The sequence below is a fragment of the Aristolochia californica genome, unplaced genomic scaffold, assembly GCF_029961685.1.
Source record: "Aristolochia californica isolate CCGP_79_NKW_82.1479 unplaced genomic scaffold, dmAriCali1.0.hap1 SCAF_11, whole genome shotgun sequence".
Lineage (NCBI taxonomy): Eukaryota > Viridiplantae > Streptophyta > Magnoliopsida > Piperales > Aristolochiaceae > Aristolochia > Aristolochia californica.
This window is the reverse complement of record NW_027181782.1, coordinates 32,035,024-32,057,520: the sequence shown is the minus strand read 5'-3', so window position 1 is coordinate 32,057,520 and position 22,497 is coordinate 32,035,024. Positions and strand designations below refer to the sequence as shown.

The 22,497-nt window shown below is 35.2% G+C and overlaps 3 protein-coding genes across 7 annotated transcripts; 2 read left to right on the top strand and 1 right to left on the bottom strand.

Moving 5' to 3' along the window:
• The first annotated feature begins 6,285 nt into the window (after window positions 1-6,285).
• Window positions 6,286-7,274, top strand: LOC137944810 (protein disulfide-isomerase LQY1, chloroplastic-like). The gene is made up of 5 exons (XM_068790569.1): window positions 6,286-6,504; window positions 6,585-6,668; window positions 6,731-6,782; window positions 6,943-7,099; window positions 7,193-7,274. The coding sequence occupies exons 1-5, from the start codon at window positions 6,346-6,348 to the stop codon at window positions 7,212-7,214; spliced, it is 474 nt and encodes a 157-aa protein (XP_068646670.1). The 5' UTR covers window positions 6,286-6,345; the 3' UTR covers window positions 7,215-7,274.
• LOC137944809 (ranBP2-type zinc finger protein At1g67325-like) lies at window positions 6,994-14,285 on the bottom strand. 5 transcript variants are annotated; one of them, XR_011110854.1, is made up of 8 exons: window positions 10,950-11,579; window positions 9,455-9,819; window positions 9,277-9,355; window positions 8,530-8,621; window positions 8,280-8,434; window positions 7,596-7,676; window positions 7,413-7,511; window positions 6,994-7,057 (listed from the first exon to the last, which is right to left on the bottom strand). XR_011110854.1 is itself a non-coding variant. In XM_068790567.1 (7 exons), exons 1-7 carry the CDS (start codon window positions 14,157-14,159, stop codon window positions 7,463-7,465), a joined length of 747 nt encoding a protein of 248 aa, XP_068646668.1. In that variant the 5' UTR covers window positions 14,160-14,285; the 3' UTR covers window positions 7,304-7,462. The 5 variants fall into 5 exon arrangements, 4 of the variants coding, with proteins under 4 accessions (XP_068646668.1, XP_068646667.1, XP_068646666.1 ...); XM_068790567.1 differs by lacking the exons at window positions 6,994-7,057; window positions 10,950-11,579 and adding an exon at window positions 14,104-14,285 and having other exon boundaries at window positions 7,304-7,511; window positions 9,455-9,689; XM_068790566.1 differs by lacking the exons at window positions 6,994-7,057; window positions 10,950-11,579 and adding an exon at window positions 14,104-14,185 and having other exon boundaries at window positions 7,304-7,511.
• A 4,164-nt stretch (window positions 14,286-18,449) lies between these two features.
• LOC137944808 (putative HVA22-like protein g) lies at window positions 18,450-22,250 on the top strand. Its single transcript, XM_068790564.1, has 7 exons — window positions 18,450-18,677; window positions 19,499-19,647; window positions 19,802-19,900; window positions 19,998-20,054; window positions 20,152-20,215; window positions 20,301-20,510; window positions 21,617-22,250. Exons 2-7 carry the CDS (start codon window positions 19,616-19,618, stop codon window positions 22,076-22,078), a joined length of 924 nt encoding a protein of 307 aa, XP_068646665.1. The 5' UTR covers window positions 18,450-18,677; window positions 19,499-19,615; the 3' UTR covers window positions 22,079-22,250.
• Window positions 22,251-22,497: the final 247 nt, after the last annotated feature.

Sequence of the window (22,497 nt, the reverse complement as noted above, 5' to 3'; positions counted from 1 at the left end):
GATTAGGATATCTCGGGTGGTAGAGCTGCTGGGAAGCTAATTGATTATTTGCTCGTTAATCCTGTAACAGCTCTCCAATTTTGACCGAGACATGAACTGCTGAGCAGAAGAAATTTCAAATTTCATCACTATTAATCATAATTTCCATCCAAACTGGGGAAGGGCTCACCCTTTTTGTGTACATTAACATGAAGTAGTTTACTTTTTATTTATTTATAATATGTTGTATGTAATATAAATTTTTATTTAATATTACTATATTTTCTTGGTGTACAATATTTTTAATTTTTTAGAGTTTATTAATGATTTTATATTTTATGAATTTAATTTATTATTTTTTATTAATTTTAAATTATACATGATTTCATTTAATAGGGAAAATAAACCCTTTATAAATGTCACAAAAATTAATAAAAATTAAATACATTAATAATACAAATGACCAAATATTTTATCACAAATTTTTTTATTATAAATTATCGGCTTCATCTAATTTCACTACAAAAAATAAATTTTTATCTAACAAAATCTTACTGAGAAAAGATACAATTTTTCTGTTAAAATGATTATCTACGATTTTCTAGGATTAGAAAATTTCTAGTAATAACAAGCTAACAATAGATAATTTTGAATAACAAAAATGTCACCGCCAATAATTAAACATTTGGTTTGATTTTTTTCTGAAATTTTATTTTCCTAAATTTTTTTCTAGGCCAAATATTTTTTATTATTTTAAAAAGTAAAATTTTAATTATTAAATAAATAATTATTTTTGGATAAAATATTTTTCAGACAATAGTTTTTAATTATTATGAAGTAATAAAAATATATTATATTCTATTTTTAAAATAAATATTTTAGTGAAATATTTCATTGATAAATATTTTATTTATATATTTAAAATATCTGGAAAATAAAATTTTCATGGATGCTTTTTTTTTTAAATTATATTTATTTTTATTATTTATTATATGGCTGAATATGTAATAATTGTACACAAAAATAGTGTCAAAACAATATATATATATATATGAAATTATAAAAATATCATTCTATAATGAATGATCAAAGTGGAGGAGCTAGAGTTGTCTAGTTGTTGAAATGATTGTTCACTAAATTCACTAGGAGGCCTGAAACCACAAGAAATCAAACCACATTATTAGAGCCATCTAAACTTGAATCCTAATCACAATCACATTATTTGGGTCATTATGCCCACATTTGCCAAGTCAAAAATGCAGATAGCATCAAACAACATTAGGTACCCAAAACAATCGAAATCATTAAGGTAATGCAAAATATCAGGCAAACAAGTTTGGTTGCCCAAATCACCTAGTGCTTCAATTTTCATCCCAATGAAGCCCAACTTAAAACGGATCTCTCAAAGTTAAATCTCTTGTGATGCATGTTTGTCTTTGAACCAAAACACCAAAAAATGTTTGTTTTTGGATACCGAGTACTTAGAGGCACATAATTGGTGATAAGAAGAAATTCGTAGAACTCAAACCAAAAGACGATGGTCATGTAACTTTTGGACACAATAGCAAAGATAACATCAAATGAATTGGTAAAATCGGTACATCAACCTCTTTCATATCTGATATCTATTATGTAGAAGGATTGATGCGTGTTTTACTTAGCATTAGTTAATTTTGTGACAAGGGTAACCAAGACTTATTAGAAAAAAACACATGCTTAGTAAACAACAAAAACGATGAACTAGTTCTAGAGGGACAAACCAATAGAAACATTTATGTTGTGAGCATAGCCCTCTGTTTAGGTGCAAAAAATTGATGAATTTTGGTTATGGCATAAGAAGCTAGGAATAGATTCCCTGAACAAGTTAACGAAGAAAAACTTAGTGAGAGGATTAGAAGATAAAAAAATTGTAAGAGAAAAACCTTGTGATGGTTGCTAGGGGTGGCATCGAGCCGAGTCGAGCCCGAACCTGCATATGTTCGAACCAAGCTTGATTTAAATATTTCGAACTCGAGCTCGAACTAAGTAAAGCCGAGCCTAAAATTGTTATCGCTCGAGCCCAATAATTTTAACCGAATTCGAGCCAAGCTTGAGCTTCAACATTCATTTAAAACTTTTAAAAAATTACATGTCTCGAGTTCGAGCTCCAACATACATTTAAAACTTTTCAAAAAATACATGTTAAATAAATTGTATATAAAATTATACATACATTTTACATAAAATTGGACATGACCTCTACATAAAATTGGGCATGACCTCTACTTAAAATTGGGCATAAGGGTGGCATTGAATCCAGCTGAGTCTAACCTTTCCTATGTTCAAGCTGATTTTGATTTAAAGATTTCGAATTGAGCTCGAGACTAATAATTTTAACCGAGTTCAAGGTTAACCTACATGTAATAATCTACATAAAATATATGTCAAATAAATTATCTACAAAATAATGCATACATTTTTTAAAAAACAATGATAGGGGAGGTTTGGGATTGAATCTCGATAATGGATTAGAACCCACCAATATTAATCTTTTTTACCCCAAATGTTGTTTAACTTATTTTATAATTTTTGAATCTGGCCATAAATTTACTATGGCCTCCTTAGTGCCCCTGATTGAAAATTTATATTCTAGGAAAAACTAGAAATATTTTTCCTAGGATACATATTTTCAAAAAAACCCTTTAAATAAAATCCTATTACTATTAGAGACTTACTAGAAAATTACAAGAAATATTTTAAAATTTTCTTAGGAAAGTTAAATTGACCTCTTATTGCCTCTTTTAGGGAAATAAATAAAAATTAATAATCAATATAATATATTACTATACTTATCCATAAATTTTTAATCGAATAAAATGCCAAACACAAAATTACTATGAAAATTACCTTATGCTAAAAGTATTATAGCATCAACTGTCAAATACTTATTCAAAAATTTTCTATATGATTTTCTACCCCATCTTGGCAAGAAATCTTACTTAGAAAATTATATGATTTTTTAAAAATAATTTCTAATTAGAAAAATATCTTTTTTCTATTTTTTCACTAGGAGGCCTGAAACCACAAGAAATCAAACCACATTATTAGAGCAATCTAAACTTGAATCCTAATCACAGTCACATTATTTGGGTCATTATGCCCACATTTGCCAAGTCAAAAATGCAAATGGCATCAAACAACATTGGGTACCCAAAACAATTGAAATCATTAAGGTAACACAAAATATCAGGCAAACAAGTTTGGTTGCCCAAATCACCTAGTGCTTCAATTTTCATCCCAAAGGAGCCCAACTTAAAATGGATCTCTAAGAGTTTCTTGTGATGCATGTTTGTCTTTGAACCAAAACACCAAAAAATGTTTGATTTTGGATACCGAGTACTTGAGGCACATAATTGGTGATAAGAAGAAATTCGTAGAGCTCAAACCAAAAGACGATGGTCATGTAACTTTTGGACACAATAGCAAAGATAACATCAAATGAATTGGTAAAATCGGTACATCAACCTCTTTCATATCTGATATCTATTATGTAGAAGGATTGATGCATGTTTTACTTAGTATTAGTCAATTTTGTGACAAGGGTAACCAAGTCTTATTTGAAAAAACACATGCTTAGTAAAGAACAAAAACGATGAACTAGTTGAAGAGGGACAAAGCAATAGAAACATCAATGTTGTGAGCGTAGCCCTCTGTTTAGGTGCAAAAAATTGATGAATTTTGGTTATGGCATAAGAAGCTAGGAATAGATTCCCTAAACAAGTTAGCGAAGAAAAACTTAGTAAGAGGATTAGCAGATAAAAAAATTGTAAGATAAAAACCTTGTGATGGTTGCTAGGGGTGGCATCGAGCCGAGCCCGAACCTGCCTATGTTCGAGTTGAGCTTGATTTAAATATTTCGAACTCAAGCTCGAGCCAAGCCGAGCTGAACCGAGCCGAGCATAAAATTGTTATCGCTCGAGCCCAATAATTCTAACCGAATTCGAGCTTCAAAATTCATTTAAAACTTTTAAAAAATTACATGTCTCGAGTTCGAGCTCCAACATACATTTAAAACTTTTCAAAAAAATGCATGTTAAATAAATTGTATATAAAATTATACATACATTTTATATAAAATTGGGCATAACCTCTACTTAAAATTGGGCATAAGAGTGGCATCGAATCCAGCTGAGTCTAACCTTTCTTATGTTCGAGCTGAGTTTGATTTAATGATTTCGAATTGAGCTTGAGACTAATAATTTTAACTGAGTTCGAGGTTAACCTATATTTAATACTCTACATAAAATATATGTCAAATAAATTATCTTTAAAATAATGCATATATTTTAAAAAAAAGAACGATAGGGGAGGTTTGGGATTGAATCTCGATAATGGATTAGAACCCACCAATATTAATCTTTTTTTACCCCAAATGTTGTCTAATTATTTTATAATTTTTGAATCTGGCCATAAATTTACTATGGCCTCCTTAGTGCCCATGATTGAAAATTTATATTCTAGGAAAAACTAAAAATATTTTTCCTAGGATACATATTTCCAAAAAAACCCTTTAAATAAAATCTTATTACTATTAGAGATTTACTAGAAAATTACAAGAAATATTTTAAAATTTTCTTAGGAAAGTTAAATTGACCTCTTATTGCCTCTTTTAGGGAAATAAATAAAAACTAATAATCAATTTAATATATTACTATACTTATCTATAAATTTTTAATCGAATAAAATGCCAAACACAAAATTACCTTGAAAATTGCCTTATGCTAAAATTATTATAGCATCAACTGTCAAATACTTATTTAAAAATTTTCTATATGATTTTCTAGCCCATCTTGGCAAGAAAATCTTACTTAAAAAATTATAGTATTTTTTAAAAATAATTTCTAATTAAAAAAATATTTCCAAAAAACATAAGGCACTAATAGTCCCTATCTTTATACTAAAAATGTTTTTTCAAAATTTATTGAAAAAACCTTTTCAACTAATCCACATGGATATAATTTTAAACTTGAACCTAAATAAAAAGTGTCTCACCTTAGTGATGGTAGATGTCTATTATAGGATCACATGGGTAGATTTCCTAGCATATAAGTACCATGTTTTTCAATACTTTGCAAAATTGTGTCAAAAAGTTCAAAATGAACGAGGCAATAACATTATCAAGATTAGGAGTGACTAGGGTGAAGAATTTGAAAATTCACCATTTGAGGAATGTTGCACAAAGCATGGTATAAACCATGCATTCTCATATCCTCGAACTTCTCAACAAAATGGTGTATTGTTGAGAGAAGAAATAAAACCTTAATTGAGATGGCAAGAACCTTATTGATTTAAGTTCTTTTGTAATTTAAAAAATATTTTGAAAACATTAATTTTTGGTTTTAAAAATCTGACAACATTTGAAAACATTAATTCTAGAGATTTTTCAAATGTATAAGATTTTCGAAACCATAAATTATTATTTTTAAATATTTTTAAAATTACAAAACTTAAATCAATAATAAAAAAAAAAATAGGAGAAAAAGGTGTGTTGACCTGGAGGGCTTACATGTCGGGTGACATGGTATAAGTTCATTCAGGTGGTGACTGACATGCTGAAGTGGCACCATATAAGCGATCAAAACTGATATTTCGAGTTGGACTATACACCTGGGTAGTTGATTAGTCAAAGTTTTATTAATTGACACTCTGCCTTCCTCGAGTTAGTGTTTTTTTGTGGCTTTTCATAAGCTTTTATTTCTTCTTTTATATATTGACACATCTCTTATTTCTCATATTGAAGATCTCTCTCTTGTGAATTTTTCACTAAACATCTAGGATCTCTTAATTTTTTTCAACATTTAGGAATACTTTGTGATAATGTTCAACTATGTACTAGTCCAAATCTAATTACACAGTGGAATGAGGATTAGTGAGCATAAAGAAGGAATTAAAATGAAGGTTTATACAAGTGGAACCAACTTAATATCAAAAAAGAAATATGGGCCATGATCAAAAGGCCTTTTAGAAAACCTCTGATGGCTATTTCACATAGTCTATGTTTACTCAAATCTGGTCTACACCAGTCCAATTTTTTTCTCGGTTCGTCTGTCCAACCCACTAAATGACTAAAGTGGGTTCGTCGGTCCAATTTTTGGGCTCATTAAGAGCCCTTTACTTAAAGCCCATCCAGCTGTGTTATGACAGGAAGAACCTGATCCACACAATCTCTTGGCCCCAACCACGTCCAACAGTGGCTATTCTCTTGCGAAACGACGCCCCACATATCCCAAAAAAAAAAAAAAAAAACACCTTACCAGACAATCTCGTCTCTGAAACTGAAAGTAGAGAAAGCAAGTCGCCGGAGCAGCAGAGTCCACGAAGCTGACCATGTCAGTCGCGCCTTCGCTTCCTCGCCTCCATTCTCCTTTTGTCTCGTCCTCTCACCACTCAAAGCTCTCTGTGTCTTTCTCGCACAAACCCAGCAGAATACGAACACCGCCCACCTCTTATCCGGCTATAAGGGCTGTTGATCTCGACCAAAACACGGTAAACCTGTTCGTCTTTTACTTACAACTAAGTTTTTATTTTGGATGAAAAGAATCTGGGGTTAACGACGACGCTTACAGGTGGTGGCGATTTCGGTGGGCGTCGCTAGTATCGCGGTTGGGATTGGGATTCCGGTCTTCTATGAAACCCAGATTGATAATGCAGTAAGGACGAAAATTTTCTGTAAGAGCTTGTTGCAGATTTTGTGTTAATTCTGGTTTTTCAGGCGAAACGAGAGAACACGCAGGCCTGCTTCCCCTGCAATGGCTCCGGCGCTCGTAAGTCTCTAATCTCTGTTGTTGATGATATAAGGATTTCATCATCGAATTTCTTCTTGGAAACAAACTGTCAGCCATTAAGAATCAAACCAAACTAAATCCCCAAAACAGATAATATTTCAAATCCAGAGCTTTCATGATAGATATAGTTGGACTTCAGAGAAATGCAGATTTTGTATGGGGTCTGGGAATGTGAGTGTGGATCTGGGAGCCGGAGAACCTGAAGTTTCAGCGTGTATCAACTGTGAAAGCAGGGGGAGTCTGACCTGCACCACCTGCCAAGGATCTGGAATTCAACCTCGCTACCTCGACCGCAGGTAACACTCTCTTTAACAAACTATAACACAGTAACGGTGTCTAAATTACTCAGTTTCTTAGTCCATTTGCTTATACTTTCCTTTCACGAACAGAGAATTCAAAGACGACGATTAAGATGCAGAGGAGAAGAAGCAAACCGTGTCTTCGTTTTGAGCAGCAAAACATTCATCTGAGACTTGTATTTAGTTGAATGAATTGTTGGATACCAGATGGATTTTATCATTTTTTTGTATTTAATAGGTGAGATCTCAATTACTTTATGAACATGACAGACCAAGCCGAATATACCAAAATATGGATGTCCAAGTTTACCTTACACGAAATAAACCACATCAATCTTGATCTTACCCTCTACCCACTGTCTACGTAACAGTTACAGGCTGAGTGGTAGCTTTCTTCTGGGATTTGCACCTGCACAAGGAAGGCCTTTTCAGCAATCGTTCACAGAATAATTTCATGAACCTCGAAATAGAAGTTCAAGTGATGATAACAGACCGGTTGCAAAGTGATCGAGATGCAAAATTATGATTGTTGCAGTTTGTACACATCCAGTCTCCATCACGCCATTGCTTCGCTCTGCAAAAAATCAAATACAACTACTTATCCACTTTTGTATCATCCAGAAAAAGTAGCAACCAAGTATTCTATTGTTATTTGTCTCTCTCCCCCATCCCTGTCAGAAATAACAAGTAACCCAGCAAGGTTTGTTCTGTTGTGATATTCTTTCACATTTTCTACATATACGATGTGATCAATCATGGAATTCAACTATAAATCTACACGAGTATCAAAACCATTAAGGTCCTTAGATTGTAGGCATTGCATCCTCCGAACAGCTTTCCATGTAAGTTTTCTTCCAGTTCTCCCCTAAGAAGGATATGTTACACATGGAACAAATGTCAAAACCTCAGCAACACAGACAACGCACAGAGAAACTACTCGTAAAACATAGTCAACAAAAAAAATCTGCATATTGCACAGTCGGAAGGAACAAAATACATCAAAATCAGATAAAAATATAAAGCAAACTACTATCTAGTCAAGTATGGGCTCCTCATACAATTTTGTTATCTGCCTCAAATGCTATACTTTCCTTAGCGTCTTCTCCCCTTTCTCTTAATAAAGCAGTAGCTATTCTCAGAATACATAAGGATGATAAAGCTGGCAAGAATTTCTCACCCCTTTCCTATAAGTGTAGACATTGTTGCATGCTGTGGTGACGGCATCTGAGCTGTCATGTTCCCGCTTGGGTATGTGGTATACATATCAGGAGGAACATTACCAGACTTTGCCATTGGAACAAAACCTTGATAGGGAAGTTGTTGGCCATTTGTCTAGAACATCCAAAAAACAACAGCATCACAAAGAAATAGCAAATCTAGACACAAGGATGCAAACAGTTAATACTTCAGTTCTGACTCAATTATACCAAAAAATGGCTATTCACATCTCCTGCATTTAGTCGCTTGTTGTCCCACTCATTCACAAATTCATCAGATGCCAAACGCTTTGTTCCCAGAGCTGAAAAACAAAGGTAAGAACAAAATTAGAAACAAGAAAGCAAGAGAAGTAAACAGAATCCAAATGATGATACAAAGTCCTCAATAAGCAGAGCCTAAGAATGCCTTGGAAGAAGCAAAATATCACAAAACCACGTCTATGGTCCGCAGCAGAAATGTTCATAAGTGACACTGTTTGTGCATTTTTTGTACATGTGAAATCTCAAAATTGTTAATAAAAAAGAATGACTTGTTTCTATCCAATGAAATAATATGAGATTTACTTCTACGAATACAAATAAAATAAAACTGAACAGGACTATGATTACATGGTGACCACAATTGCTACAAGTCCTATTTTAAGGCCAAATGAGATAAATAACCACATTAAAATGGGAAGAATTTTAACTCATTCCAAATAACAAAAATACATGTCGCTGACAGCAACAGAATAATATTCTTTTTTATATTGCTCCACACAATATCACTATTCAAGTTGACACAGTACTTTTTAAAAGCACAATATCATTATTCAAGTTCACATGGTACTTTTTAAAAAATATATGAGACTTTTGTCAAATAAGAGAACTGAAATCCATAGGATCAGAACAAATGTGAGAAAGAACTATATCAAGCACTGTTAAATAATATCAGAAGAAATCATGACCTTTCCTTACCAGGAAATAAATCAGAAGCTGACGAGTTTGCTGCAGAAGAAGGCCCACCAGATGGCATAGGTGCACCGCATTTTTTACACTGCCATACAAAATTAATAGAAGATACTCATCTCTCCTTTGAAAAGACACATAGTTATCTACTTACATAAGCCACCCTTGAACAGATGAACAAAAATACCTGTGCACGTGAAGAATAATTATGGAATCCGCAGCCACACAGCCAATCACCAGAGCGCCATCCTTTTGGGACCATAAGAAGCTGACCAGCACCAGTTGCATAAGGAAAAGCACCACCACTGTTCCCAAGAAATGGCCAACCAGAAGCTGGGTGAAATCCATATTTTTCAGCACCTCCAAATGGCCAATTTGGATTAGTAGCTGTCAGCAACTTGAGGCCTGGTGCACCCTGGGCCCTGGCAAAATAATGTGCATAAGTTGGGAGAGAAGCTCCAGGCATTGCAATTGCTGGCATTGCTGCTACCTCCTTTGGTTGCCCACACTTTTTGCACTTTTCTCTTGAAGCATAATTGTTGTTACTGCAACCTATTGACATCACCAATGGGCCCACGAATACCCAGCGAGGAAAATGCAGCCAAGTAACGCACACCAACCAGCCCAACCACAGGACCAACACCAAAAACACACGCACCCACACCAGTCATACACTAAACCCAACAGATTGCAATAGTCTAATTTCAACTTGAGGAAATAAACTGTCAACATTTTTAGCTATTCAAATACTTCAAGATAACAAGTTGGTTAATTTTCAATTATAACAACATTTGTACATCAATTAGTCACTAAATTGGACAGAATAAATAAGATAAAGTCTGTCTGTTGTTTACATGAATTTGAACTTTTCAATTGGCATAAGGAAACAACCAACAGCATTGATGAATAAATAGTACAATAGAGCATGCTTCATGAAAGGTGACTCCTGCAAAAACTTCACAAACATATAATGAGCAAACAACAGAACATTTTCCCTCTTTATAATCAATTCTTAAAAATCCAATATTGTGCCATACCATCTGCCAATGTGATTAAATATTTTATATCCTCCATTTTCATTGTTCTTTTCCTATTGTTTGATGACTTTAAGTGAATCTTGCCCATTGTATTCTGCAGAAATGTTATAGCGTGTACAACAGCAAAAAAAAAAAAAAAAAAAAAAAAAAAGCTAATGATCAATCTATCAACATTATGATTAAGCAGATCAAGCAGAGATTCCACAGCCGACTTTGCTCTCTAATACAAGAATGACATCAAATATTATCGTGAACTACAATTAAGAAAATGTTTAACACGCATCCACCAACTCTTGAGCGAACGCATAAATGACTACTTCAAAGAGAGTCAGGTTATCATCTTTTACGGAGCAGATTCAAACTTCAATTACACGTACACATAATTATCGAGCAAAACAGTATCAGAATAATTTATTGGCAAGAATGTTCAAGTTTCCCATTAACATTCAAAATCACGGTAAATTAGTTTCACCATCAGTTGTCAAAATTGCACCAATATATATACTACAACTATTGACAAACTTTTCCTTTCTGCTACGGTGATTTAAATAATATATAGCAGCTTAACGTATTAGACCCATTGCCTAATAAAACCGGGACACGAAATTATAAACCTTAAAAAAAAAAAAAAAGAAGAGGACGAACCAGTGCATATCCAATCTCCAATTCGTGGAAGCCATTTAGAATCGGCGGGAGTTTTGGTGTCGACGAGGAGACGAGGCTGTTTGCATCTGTTGCAGAAGGATCTGAAAGCGTAGTTCCTGTTCTGGCACCCGGAGCACTCCCAATCTCCTTCTCTACCTTCCGACATGATATATTTTGGCTCTGTTGCTTCGAAGACGTGGGGCAGGGACGAGCGAAGGTCTTTCGTTCCTCTTCTAGGGTTTTGCAAAGTTGTTGAAGCAGAAGGCTGAGAGCGGTACAGCCGTACAGAAGGCGAATTGCCTCACAAAGGACAGATTTTCCTTTGTGGAAGTCCGAGGAGGCCTACCGCTTTTGATGGTTCTCACTTCTGAGTTTGGAACGCAAACAAGACACACGTCTTGTCATCATAGCTGCATCGCGACATATGGTGGGCTGGGAACGGGCTGTGGGCTCAACAGCTCAAGAAATGGATCTAAAGAGTCTGTATAGGAATTTGGCAATTCTCCCCCAGCCATTTAAGTACAAGTTATTACACACGACTCCTAAGAATTTTTTATGGAGTATACTAATATATAATAACCAGTTTAATAAACTTAAACAATTATTAACCAATTAAATAGGAAACTAAAGAGAGTAATTAGAGTAAAAGGTATTTTCATAAAAAAAATTTATGCTAATGAATCCGCTCATGAGCCAACAAGTTGATTTTAGAAAATCTCTAGTTTGACATGTTATACTTAACCAATCTTATTTCAAGTTTGAACTCAAGCAAAGCTCGAACGGTTTGAAAGCCGGTTTAGCTTGGTGCCAACCCTAGTAGCTTGTATCAAATAACTTTCTATTATAATCTAAAAATTAGTAGTAGTTGGGAATAGTCCTGAAACAAATAGATGGATTGATGCTATTGAAGAAACTCGTGATATTGACACAAATCTTTGCCACCATACTTCCATTTTGTAGCATACAAATGACAAAAAAAAAAAAAATACTATTGATTCAGTATAAGATTGAAAAAACGAAAGAGTTTTTTAAGTTCCTCTATGAAGAAAGTAAAAATAGGAAGACTTGATCAGATAAACGTGATCATGGTAGTTTGTTCATATTATAATCACTATGTCATGGAATTTTTGCGATCGTCTTTTATGTTATTATTTTTCTTTCGACAATGAGAATAAGTGTTTCAATATTATAAATGAGTTCTTAGTAATATATGTCAATTTTCTTGTCGATATAAATGAATTTTTTTCAATTTTTTATGTGTTTTGCATACAGTTTGGTAGTAATATTTGTTTTGAAATATGTTGTAACATTTTATCGCAAATACAAAAGTCAAAATTAGCATAATTACTTTAGCAACAATAGAAACTTATCTAGTAATACCCAAATTGAAAAGTGATTACATGTCTTTATTCAAATAGAAATGTTCATCCAAAAATAACGGGTAATAATAAATATTATTCTTATTTCAACGTAAATAACTATATCAAATGGATATGATGAATATCATCACCCTTATGCTGCAGAAGAGTTATTCAACCATCGACAAGTTATAATTAAGAAACATAATTAAAAAAGATTTTTGGTATCTGGAAACAATGATTTGCCAATTTAGATCGAACATCTCCATATCCATACAAGACACAAGTGAAAATTGTCATTGCATGTTGTTTTATTCACTATTTTATACGAAAATTAGATCGTAAGGAATTGAAGGAGAAGTGTAGAAATTATTGATGATGATGTAGAGTTTGAACAATATAAAAAAGAAGATCAAGATGATTTAGAGGAAAAAAGTAACCAATCTACAAGTCTCAACATCGAGGAGAAAGAGAAATGAACAAACTGAATTAGCTAACAATTTTTATAATAACAAAGCAACTCAAATGTTGATTTATTAAAAAAGTTTTAAAATTTGTATTTGACATCACAGGATTATATACTGATGGTTTCTTGGAAATATATATCCCAAGAAAAACATTTCTAGTTTTCCCTGGGATATAAATTTCCAAAGAGGAGCACTATTGGGCCTAAATATATACTCAAAAAAAAATATGAGACCGGCTTATGGGCTCATGTATGTGTGCCTATACAATTTATACGAGGTACATACATCATTGCATGCACTCTCTATTTTATGTCTTTTTACCAATTGAAGTTAAAACTAATTAATTATATTTAATAAGAGAGTATAATGTAATTTATATGATATTGTAGAGATTATTTTAAGACATACAAGTTCCAGTTGGGATCATAGAAAACCCCCTTAACATGTATATAAAGTAGCTACGATTTCAAATATATTGGTTAATGAGTCTAGAAGTGAGATCGAACTTAGCCAAACTCGAACTTCCATATGTTCAAGCTTGGCTTGATTCGAATACTTCGAACTCTAGCTCAACCTCAAGCCTAAAATTGGATCAAACACGAGCCCAAAATTTTTAATCAAGTTTGAGTTTGAGTTCGAGCCGGGTTTAAACTCCCACCTACTTTTAAAACTTGCATAAAATTATTCATAAATACTGATAAATTATACATAAACTTTGCTCAATAAATAATGCCAGCATAATAGAAAGCTTAAAACAACTTGCTGAATTAAAATTACAAAAAAAATCATATTTGACACTCGTTTACTTGTTAACATCTAAATTATTACAGTTTCAGTAAATGATTGATACAAAAAAATATATGTCAAATATCTTTTCCAAACTGGTTCTAAATTATGCTCCTTCCAGTCCCTTATTTGATTTTGGACCAAATAGTTCCAATACAAATACGATTGGGCCTTTGGCTGGCTTCTAATTTGAGGTCTGGGTTCAGTTATAATAGGATTTGGTGCGTAGTGTGCAAAAGGTTCTATTACAGGTGAGAACATCATCACTAGCGCCTTAAGAAAAAGGGGCGTAGAGAGCGAATTAGGGGCTTGGGAATGTGCCAACCTCGAGAATGAAGTGGCAACCGAAAATTGGAAAACTGGAAAAAGAATGGAGGATTGGAGAGAACTAGAGGAGACAGAAACTGTGTCGCCTATTTTTCCTTCTGGAGTCTGAAGTTGCGAAAGAGTTTGAAATCAAAACAAAAATGAACACGGACACGGACACGCAGAGAAAGAGAGAGTAAGGTCTAATTGAAATCAAAATAGAAAAGATCGGCTCACCTCTGGTCTATTTCGTGATTTCCATCGTCATTACACCGAAGAGCGAAGACGAACATGGCCTGCCCTAGTCTCTTGATGAACGCCACTGCTTTGCTGAATGCTTGCCTGAAGAGTCGAACACCCGAAACGCTCAAATGCCTTTATTCCCGTTACTGCCCACTAGTTTAATTAAACGAGTTGGCTCACGAGCTTGCAAACCCAATCGCCACCTCGGATCGTTTACTAATTTTATATATATTTAAGGGTATTTAAAGAAAAACAATTTAAAGTATTTTATATTTGAAAGATAATGCTCAATCGCTTAAATAAAATAATCGATAATGGGATTTTTATATATGCATTGAGTTTCTTTTATTTTAAAAATATTTAAGTTATTTTTATTTTGAGGGGAGGTCACCCATCCTCAACCAACCCGTGCCCACCACTGCCCTTACCCGTTGGATCTAGTTTTTATCCTTTTATTTCCTAAACCCTATTTTAACTACCTACATGGCTACATCTCTATCAAACAACAAGGGCTTCTCTTCTTCCCTTGCTTTCGTGTTGAAGAGAGGTGTGAGCTGATAAGGAATTAGCACAATTTCTTCAGTTATCGGTTTCGATGTTATTGTATTTAACTCGTGTAAAACTTATCTTTTCTATTCTAAATTATATAAATGTTACCCTTAATCAATTGTAAAAGTGTGGTTCATTTCAATATCTAACAAGATATCAAAGTAGATCGACCTTCTACATCTGCCATCCTCTGAAAAAAAAATTCCGCTTCATTTCCCTTATTAACTCACTCTCTGCTACACCCTCCCCAAATTGAACTACTCGGACAATACACTCTTTCCGATTCCGTTTGCCTCAGTCGTTACTAGTGCTACTGCTCTTCTACATCTCTTTATCAGACAATATGCTCTCTTCGAATCCGTCCGCCCCAGCAACTACCAGTGTTGCTGCTCTTCCACATCTCTTCATTGAACGATGTGCTCTCTCCGATTCCGTTCACCCTAGCTGCTAATAGTGTCGCTACTCTTCAACATCTCTTCACCAGATGATGCACTCTCTTAGATTCCATTCGCCTTAGTAGATACCAATGTAGCTACTCTTCCACATTTTTTTACCGGATGATGCACTCTCTCCAATTCTGTCAACCCCAGCCGCTACCAGTGTCATTGCTCTTCACCGTACAATGCACTCTCTCTATCTCTATCCGCCCCAGCCGCTACCAATGCCACTGCTCTTCCACATCTCTTCACCAGATTATGTACTCTCTCCGATTCCGTCTACCCCAGTTGCTACTTTGTTCTTCCCGTCCTTTAGCTTCCAAGAACCCTCGAAACAAATGTCCTTACATAGCCAATGCCACGTACACAATTTCAATTGTTATGACACAAGATTGGTGCCTTTAACAATGGTTTATTTTGATGGGGGCATGGTAAGGGCTTATTAATTATCGAATAAAATTCCATTGTATTTATTCCATGTTGTAATTATCTTCTCGTATAAAACCTATATTTTACATTTTAAATTATATAAATACCCTCCTTAATCAATAGTAAGTGTTCAATATCTAACATGAACCATCGGAGACTTAATACGACACGTCTGTTATGCCAAGCCTTTATTTCTCTGCATATCCATAAATGATGCAAATACCCACTTGAGCAGTTAGACTAGTGGAAAAGCAAAGGGCCCTCTAAGTAAGGGTGGCATCGAGTCGAGTCGAGCCCGAACTTACCTATGTTCGAGCCGAGATTTGAACTGAGCCTCGTCTCGAGCCTAAAATTATTATCGAGCTCAATCCCAAAAATTTTAACCGAGTTCGAGCCGAGCTCGAGCTTCAACATACATTTAAATTTTTTTTAAAAATATATATCAAATAAATTGTATATAAAATTATGCATACATTTTACATGAAATTGGGCATGACCTCTACATGAAATTGGGCATAACCTATATATATATATAATACATGTATAAGATTGGGCATGACCTCTACCTAAAATTGAACATAATCTATGTATATAATACCTGTATAAAATTGGGCATGACCTCTACTTAAAATAGGGCATAATCTTTATACATAATACTTGATAAACACTCCATAAACACTCCATAAAATTGTCTATACATTCCATAAACACTCCATGAAATTGTTTATATACTCCATAAAATAGTTTAAACACTCCATACACTGCATAACATTATGAATAAACTTCATACAATAATCAAAAACAACAAAATTAAATGAAATATCACTATCAATTTACAATCACCCAAGTAAAAACTATAAATCCATTATAAATTTACATACTATAGTTGTTTCTCTTCATGCTAGAAAATAATATACGTCCCTGCATGACCAAAATCTCCACCTATGACAAAAACAAAAAAATAAAATTAGTTATTGTAAGAAAAAAAAACTCTTCCACTACTAGTTACTTAATGTCGTTAAAAATATTAAAATTACTATGATGAGAAAAACATGAAAAATCATGTAGCATGTAGCATGTAGCATTATCTCTACACTCTTCTTCTCAAGTTGTAATCATAAAACAAAATTTTAATAAATAAAATTAAAAAAATACTAAAAAATATCATAATAAATAATTAATGAAAGAAATTCAGGCTGTAGTAGGGGGTGACGACGACGAGTGAGGGTTCAGAGCAACTGCTCTAGCTGGGGTACGACGAGGCGAGGGCGACGTTATGAGAGTCGACGACGACGGTGATAAGAGGCAGAGAAGGCGATGTGCGGGGGGGAGGATTAGGTGCGGCGGCGGCGGAAAGGGCATTGACAGCGAGAGGGAGAAAGGAGATGGAGGCCGAGAGAGGTAGAAAAAAAATTTAGAGGAAAAAGAGAGAAGGGAAGGAGGAGACCAAGAGAGCGAGAGTGTGGGAGAGAGCAGCACGGGAAATGGCAGACTGCCAAAAATTTCCCAAATCCCCCCAAATCTGCTGTTCGTTAAATTAACGAGCCGGCTCGCGAGCTGTCGAGCTGAATATAGCTTTGGTCGAACTTGGCTCATCAATTTAAACATTTTTTATCTCGAGCTCGGCTCAAACTTGAGAGATACCAAATGGATCCGAATTCGAGCGGGTTTGGTTCAAAGCCAGCGTTACCTCCGAGTCCACGAACGATACTAATCTATCAGTACAATTGACAAGTGGATCCTGCTACTGACACAGTAAAAAGTTACCGGCCCATCTTATCTCGGGCAGGTAGAAGACGCACGTCGCCTCTCAGCATTAGCTCTCAGATAGTCTGCGTCCCACCCACGTCGCGTCTTCTTCTCAGCATTAGCTCTCAGATAGTCTGCGTCCCACCCACGTCCTGATTAAGACCCTGCCCACCTAGCCAAAAATACAGAAGCATGCGGGACCTACCTATGAACTCATGAAGCTTGGAACCCTAATTGCATTCCTCTTGTTAGTTAAGTAAGTACACCAAACTTGGACAAAAACACACTGTGAGTTAGTTATTGGGACCCAGATTACTTGACATAGCCCTCTTTAATGTCACAAACTCTTGGGTTGAAAGTCAAAAACTAAACTCATTAGAATGATTATTGAAAGACATTTAATTATATTAAGCGTGATTATGACCCTATTGACCAAACTCTCTTACCATAATCTTAATTATGTTAGACTCCGCAGATATCTCTTTTTTTTAAAATAAAAATAAAATTTAATATAATACATTTTTAAATATTAAATAATAATTTTAAAATTACTCTTGTATTTTGAACCGGGTCAGGTGCACTTTGAAAGTTCAAGCTAGTAATTAGACACTCACGTGGGTACCAACTCTGAGTAACCAACGGTCTCCTTCCTCGAAAGCCGAATTGACTTTGCAATTCCCAGTCGGGCCCACACTTGTCGTCTTTTCTTCTTTAATCCGCATGCAATTGACATTGACACGTCTGCGTCTCCAATAAGTAATAATTAACCAAATTAACCACGTATTATCGGTTACTAATTCCGATTTTCTTGTTGTAACCTTAACTTAAAAGCGACAAAAGCTCTAATGATGTGAAATCATGATCTGTCGCCTGGTTACTTCACCTGACCAGCTGTCCTGTCGGAGGCCCGTTCGATCAATCGTCAGCGGTACCTTATGTCGGACCCTCTGGTCCCACTATCGATAACGTTATCCGTTATCAGAATCAGAACTAGGCGATTAGTTAATTATTCGGATAAAGAAATTTGGAAATAATCATTTATTAAAGAAAAATTAAAAGATTAAAGAAAAGTCAGAGCAAGTGTGGGAGATAAAAATCCGAAAACCCCAAGTCCGGATGTGAGAGACGAATTAAGGAATGATTTAGACTTGGAAAGGAGTCCGGAAGAGGGCCCGAAAAGAAATTCAAAACGAGATACGGCTCTGAGTCGACATTTGCATTTTGCTCCTCCAGGCGTCGATTTTGTTCCCTTGGAGCCGTGCGGCCTCGGCGCAACCGACCGCGATTATATGCCTGATACGTCCGTTAGAGTCTTTGGATCCTCTCTCGGATCATCATTTCTTCGTCTTTCTGCTCTCTTCTCCAGCATTTCTGTTTCTCTGTAGGGTTTCGTGCTTCCAAGTGGTGCGGTCTTTCTCTTGTTGCGAACATTGTCTTTTCTCTTCTGGTTTAGTTTGGACTCTTGAGCTTTTCTGTGAAATTTTTGCTTGAACGAGTACGTCTTGGTGATTTCCTGCTGTATATTATCTTTTTACTGTCAAATTGCTCAGTGGGTTCTGGTAATTTTATCTAGTTGCTCTGTTTTTTTATGTGAATTAATGTTTCTTCAGTCTTCTCTTGAATATAATTCGTTTTTTCCCTGTTTTTTTTTCTTTTTTTCTTTTATTGTCTTTTTTTTTTTCGTGCCGTTTTGTTTATTTTGTTTTCTGTTGAACCTTTACGAGATTACTGATTTTTTATGCTTCTGTTGCTTATTGTAGGAATTAAATGGTTGATAATGTATCTTGAATTTTCTCGGTCAATGCTTTTACGACTGCGATTAGATTTTTTAATATTTGCTTGTTCTTTGTTCCTCTTTACTGGTATATATTCTTTTCTTTTCTTGATGATATTTGGATGTACGTGGACTTTGTGCTGTAACTGTAATTTTTTTTACTATGCAACTTTTTAACCTCAATTGCGAATTGACTTCTGTATATTCATAGTTTCATTACTTAATATATATATACAGAGGGAAATTACATAGATATATATCCCATTCTTGTGTGTTATAGATTTCTCTACTGAGTTTGATGGTATGTATGTGAAATTTTGGATAATTCCTGACTTGTTGTTTCCATTGTGTCTAATTGTTTGTATTATTTACATCTGATGGCTTTGTTTTTTCTTAGTTTCTTGTCAACTCCGAATTTTTTTCACTACTTTTTCATTGTATTGCTTCACAGGGAATTAGAGTCCTGAATCCATTTAAAGTTTACTAGATATAATTTTGGCGCTTTGGCTGGGATTACTGTGGTGGTTGCAGCAGAAGTTCCATCCATTCTGCATTCTTACTTTCCAAGATGATGGGATCCTTTCTGACCAGAGGCCTTGTGTATGTTTTGAACTTGAACAATGAGTCTTTGCTACTATCTATTTGTTAAATTTTCTGATTTTTTTTTGTATTTACTTTCTTGGAGGGAACAGAAGCAAATATAATGTCTGTAGACGAAGTTGTGGTGATTTTCAAGTGTTTGTTGTGTTTGCAGTATGGTGTTTGGCTATGCTTATCCGGCATATGAATGCTTTAAAACAGTGGAGAAGAACAAGCCTGAGATTGAGCAACTGATATTTTGGTGTCAATATTGGTGGGTTTGTCACCCTTTAACTATTACTAAACAAAAACTGTATATATGGCAAACATTGTTTTCTGCTGATGAGCTTATCCCTCTCTGAGATTTCCAGGATTTTGGTTGCAGTCTTGACAGTATTTGAGAGGGTTGGGGATACTTTTATTTCATGGTAATAATTCTTAGCTTTAGATGTTGCATAATCTTTTTGTCCATCAATTTTCTGGGCTCATTTGACAGCTTTTATGTTAAATGTGCATATTTTGAAGGTTGCCAATGTACAGTGAAGCCAAGCTGGCATTCTTTGTGTATTTGTGGTATCCTAAAACAAGGGTATGGTTTCCCTGAGTGTTGTGTTCAGTAATTTATTATGACCTTTTAGCATCTCTTATGTTGTCTTTACTTTGAAATATACCAGGGTACATCATATGTTTATGACGCATTCTTGAGGCCATATGTTGCAAAGCATGAAACAGAAATTGATCGGAATTTACTGGAGTTGAGAGCTAGGGCAGGTGATATGGCCGTATTGTACTGGCAAAAGGTTGCCAGCTATGGGCAGACAAGGATTTTTGAAATTCTTCAGTATGTTGCTGCACAGTCATCATCAAGACCTGGGGTTGCTCAGGTACCCCTTGAAAAGGATAAATAGATATATTACTTCATAAGTAGTAAATGGTTTACCATTGCGTGGTTGTGTGGGTCTTGATGATTCACCGATCTCTAGTAGATTGCTTGCTCTGTGCTTACTAGTTCAAAAACCATTTACTCAATAATGTTGTGACATGAAAAGCTCCAAGCTCAACGTCACAAAAAGTATAAAATGGATGCTGAGGCAGATGCAGGTGTCCATTGTACTATTATCTACATTTACTAGCTTTGCATTCCTTTATTTTTTGAGCTTTCGTTGCTCTGTTCCAATAAAAGCTTTAGAAGTGCGTTTTCATGATTTTATGTTGTACCTGGCCCCTCCACATTGGTCAGTTTCAAATCTGAAATATTACAGTGCTGCATGATGTGTAATTCAAACTGGTTTAAGGTGTCTGTAGAGAGCTTTCTAGAGGAGATGATGCTTGCTCAAAGTAAAGCTGAAATTTGCTGACTAACTGAGAAACTTCATGTGAAAACAACAAAATAAATATGATGGAGGGAGGAGGAAAGAGAAGCAGAAGTGCTGACTTAGATGAAATGAAGACTAGTTAAATCTGAATTTACTTTTTCTTTCTTATAAGCATCTGAAGTACAATGATTATCACTTGAGTTAAATCTAGCACAAACATTTAGCTGAATTGAGAAGCAGACTTCTTGTATTATTTAATGTTGAAATTATCCTGAAAGATTGTTCTCTTGAGGTCCTCATTCTTTGTCCACTATCCCCTACAACATATTGCACATTCAGAAAGGTAGGCAAACTTGAAAGGTAAGCAAAACTGCCATTCAGGCAAACATGAAATCTAGTCATCATGTTTTTTTATGGATTAATATGATTTTGGCATTTGCTAGATTATGTAAACTTTAAAATGATTGGATAGTCGACTTCCCAATGTTGAGGATCTTAAAAGGATTATGTACACATTTTCTATGTTGAAGTTTTTATGCTTGTAACTTTGTCATTCACAACAAGTTTGGATTTCGAGTGCACAAAAAGTTGAATAATAGATTTTCTCTTGCATGTTCTTGAATTAACTGATCTTTCATGATACAAGCTTTAATACATTTACTGAACCAAAGCAGCAGCAACAGCAGTCGAGGGTCCGAGTTCCTCCACCTGCTCCTCCATCCACTCGCCCAACATCTCAAGGGCAACAACAACAGCCAGTGGCACTTGAACAACCAGCTCCAGGTGCAAGGACAGAGGAAGTTGCTCCACCTCCTGCACCGCCAAAAACGCTGGTATCCAATCCAGTACAAAAAGCACCTGGTGAACCTAGTACCATACAAAGAACAACTTCAGGTCCGTCCCAGGTACAAAAAACAATTGTTGGATCCACCAGCACACAAAAGGCAACTCCAGGGGAACCAGAAACTACTAGCCAGTTAACTGCATCAAGCAGTGAAAACACGATGGAAGTGGAGATGCAGCTAACTTTAGCAGAAGGAAATTCAAGTCCTCCACCACCGGAGATGGTCATGGAAGAGGCCATTCGCGTAACACGGGGGAGATTGAGGAGAACCCGAACCGCAGCAAGCCGTTAGTAGCTGTTTCCACTGCTTCGTTTCTCTTCCATCTGTTGTTCTTAGTAGTTAGTGTTAAATTAGCTGATTGATCTGAAATGTAAGTAAAAAGAAAAAGTTGATAAAGGGTAATGAAACGAGACTCTTTTGGATCGATATATCAATAATGTATTTCTCATTTAGGAGGATTTAAACAAGGATGTTGGGGGTGCGGGAGCTCCTTCGAGTTGATAGAGGCCGAGAGAGGGACCCACAAACCGGAACAGTATCCATCCACCAATGACGATGAAAATAGAGGCGTAGGCGAATTTGTTGAGCCAGAAAAGAATACCCTTCTCTCCCACGTAGAGCTCTACTGCTTTCTCGCCGATGGTCATGGAGTCCCAGTCCTTGGGAGGGGGCGGTGGTTTCGGTGGGTTGAAGTCCTCTGACTGCTGACG

What these genes read in the sequence shown, in the direction of transcription:
- LOC137944810 (XM_068790569.1), top strand. Translation starts at nt 6,346, where the DNA reads ATGTCAGTCGCGCCTTCGCTTCCTCGCCTCCATTCTCCTTTTGTCTCG. An exon ending in CTGCAATGGCTCCGGCGCTC is followed by an intron (nt 6,783 to 6,942) that starts GTAAGTCTCTAA and finishes GTTGGACTTCAG; the next exon opens with AGAAATGCAGATTTTGTATG. An exon ending in CCTCGCTACCTCGACCGCAG is followed by an intron (nt 7,100 to 7,192) that starts GTAACACTCTCT and finishes TTTCACGAACAG; the next exon opens with AGAATTCAAAGACGACGATT.
- LOC137944809 (XM_068790565.1), bottom strand. Translation starts at nt 11,115, where the DNA reads ATGTCGGAAGGTAGAGAAGGAGATTGGGAGTGCTCCGGGTGCCAGAAC. An exon ending in ATTATTCTTCACGTGCACAG is followed by an intron (nt 9,356 to 9,454) that starts GTATTTTTGTTC and finishes TTTGTATGGCAG; the next exon opens with TGTAAAAAATGCGGTGCACC. An exon ending in AGCTTCTGATTTATTTCCTG is followed by an intron (nt 8,622 to 9,276) that starts GTAAGGAAAGGT and finishes TTTGTTTTTCAG; the next exon opens with CTCTGGGAACAAAGCGTTTG.
- LOC137944808 (XM_068790564.1), top strand. Translation starts at nt 19,616, where the DNA reads ATGATGGGATCCTTTCTGACCAGAGGCCTTGT. An exon ending in ATATTTTGGTGTCAATATTG is followed by an intron (nt 19,901 to 19,997) that starts GTGGGTTTGTCA and finishes TGAGATTTCCAG; the next exon opens with GATTTTGGTTGCAGTCTTGA. An exon ending in CAAGACCTGGGGTTGCTCAG is followed by an intron (nt 20,511 to 21,616) that starts GTACCCCTTGAA and finishes GAACCAAAGCAG; the next exon opens with CAGCAACAGCAGTCGAGGGT.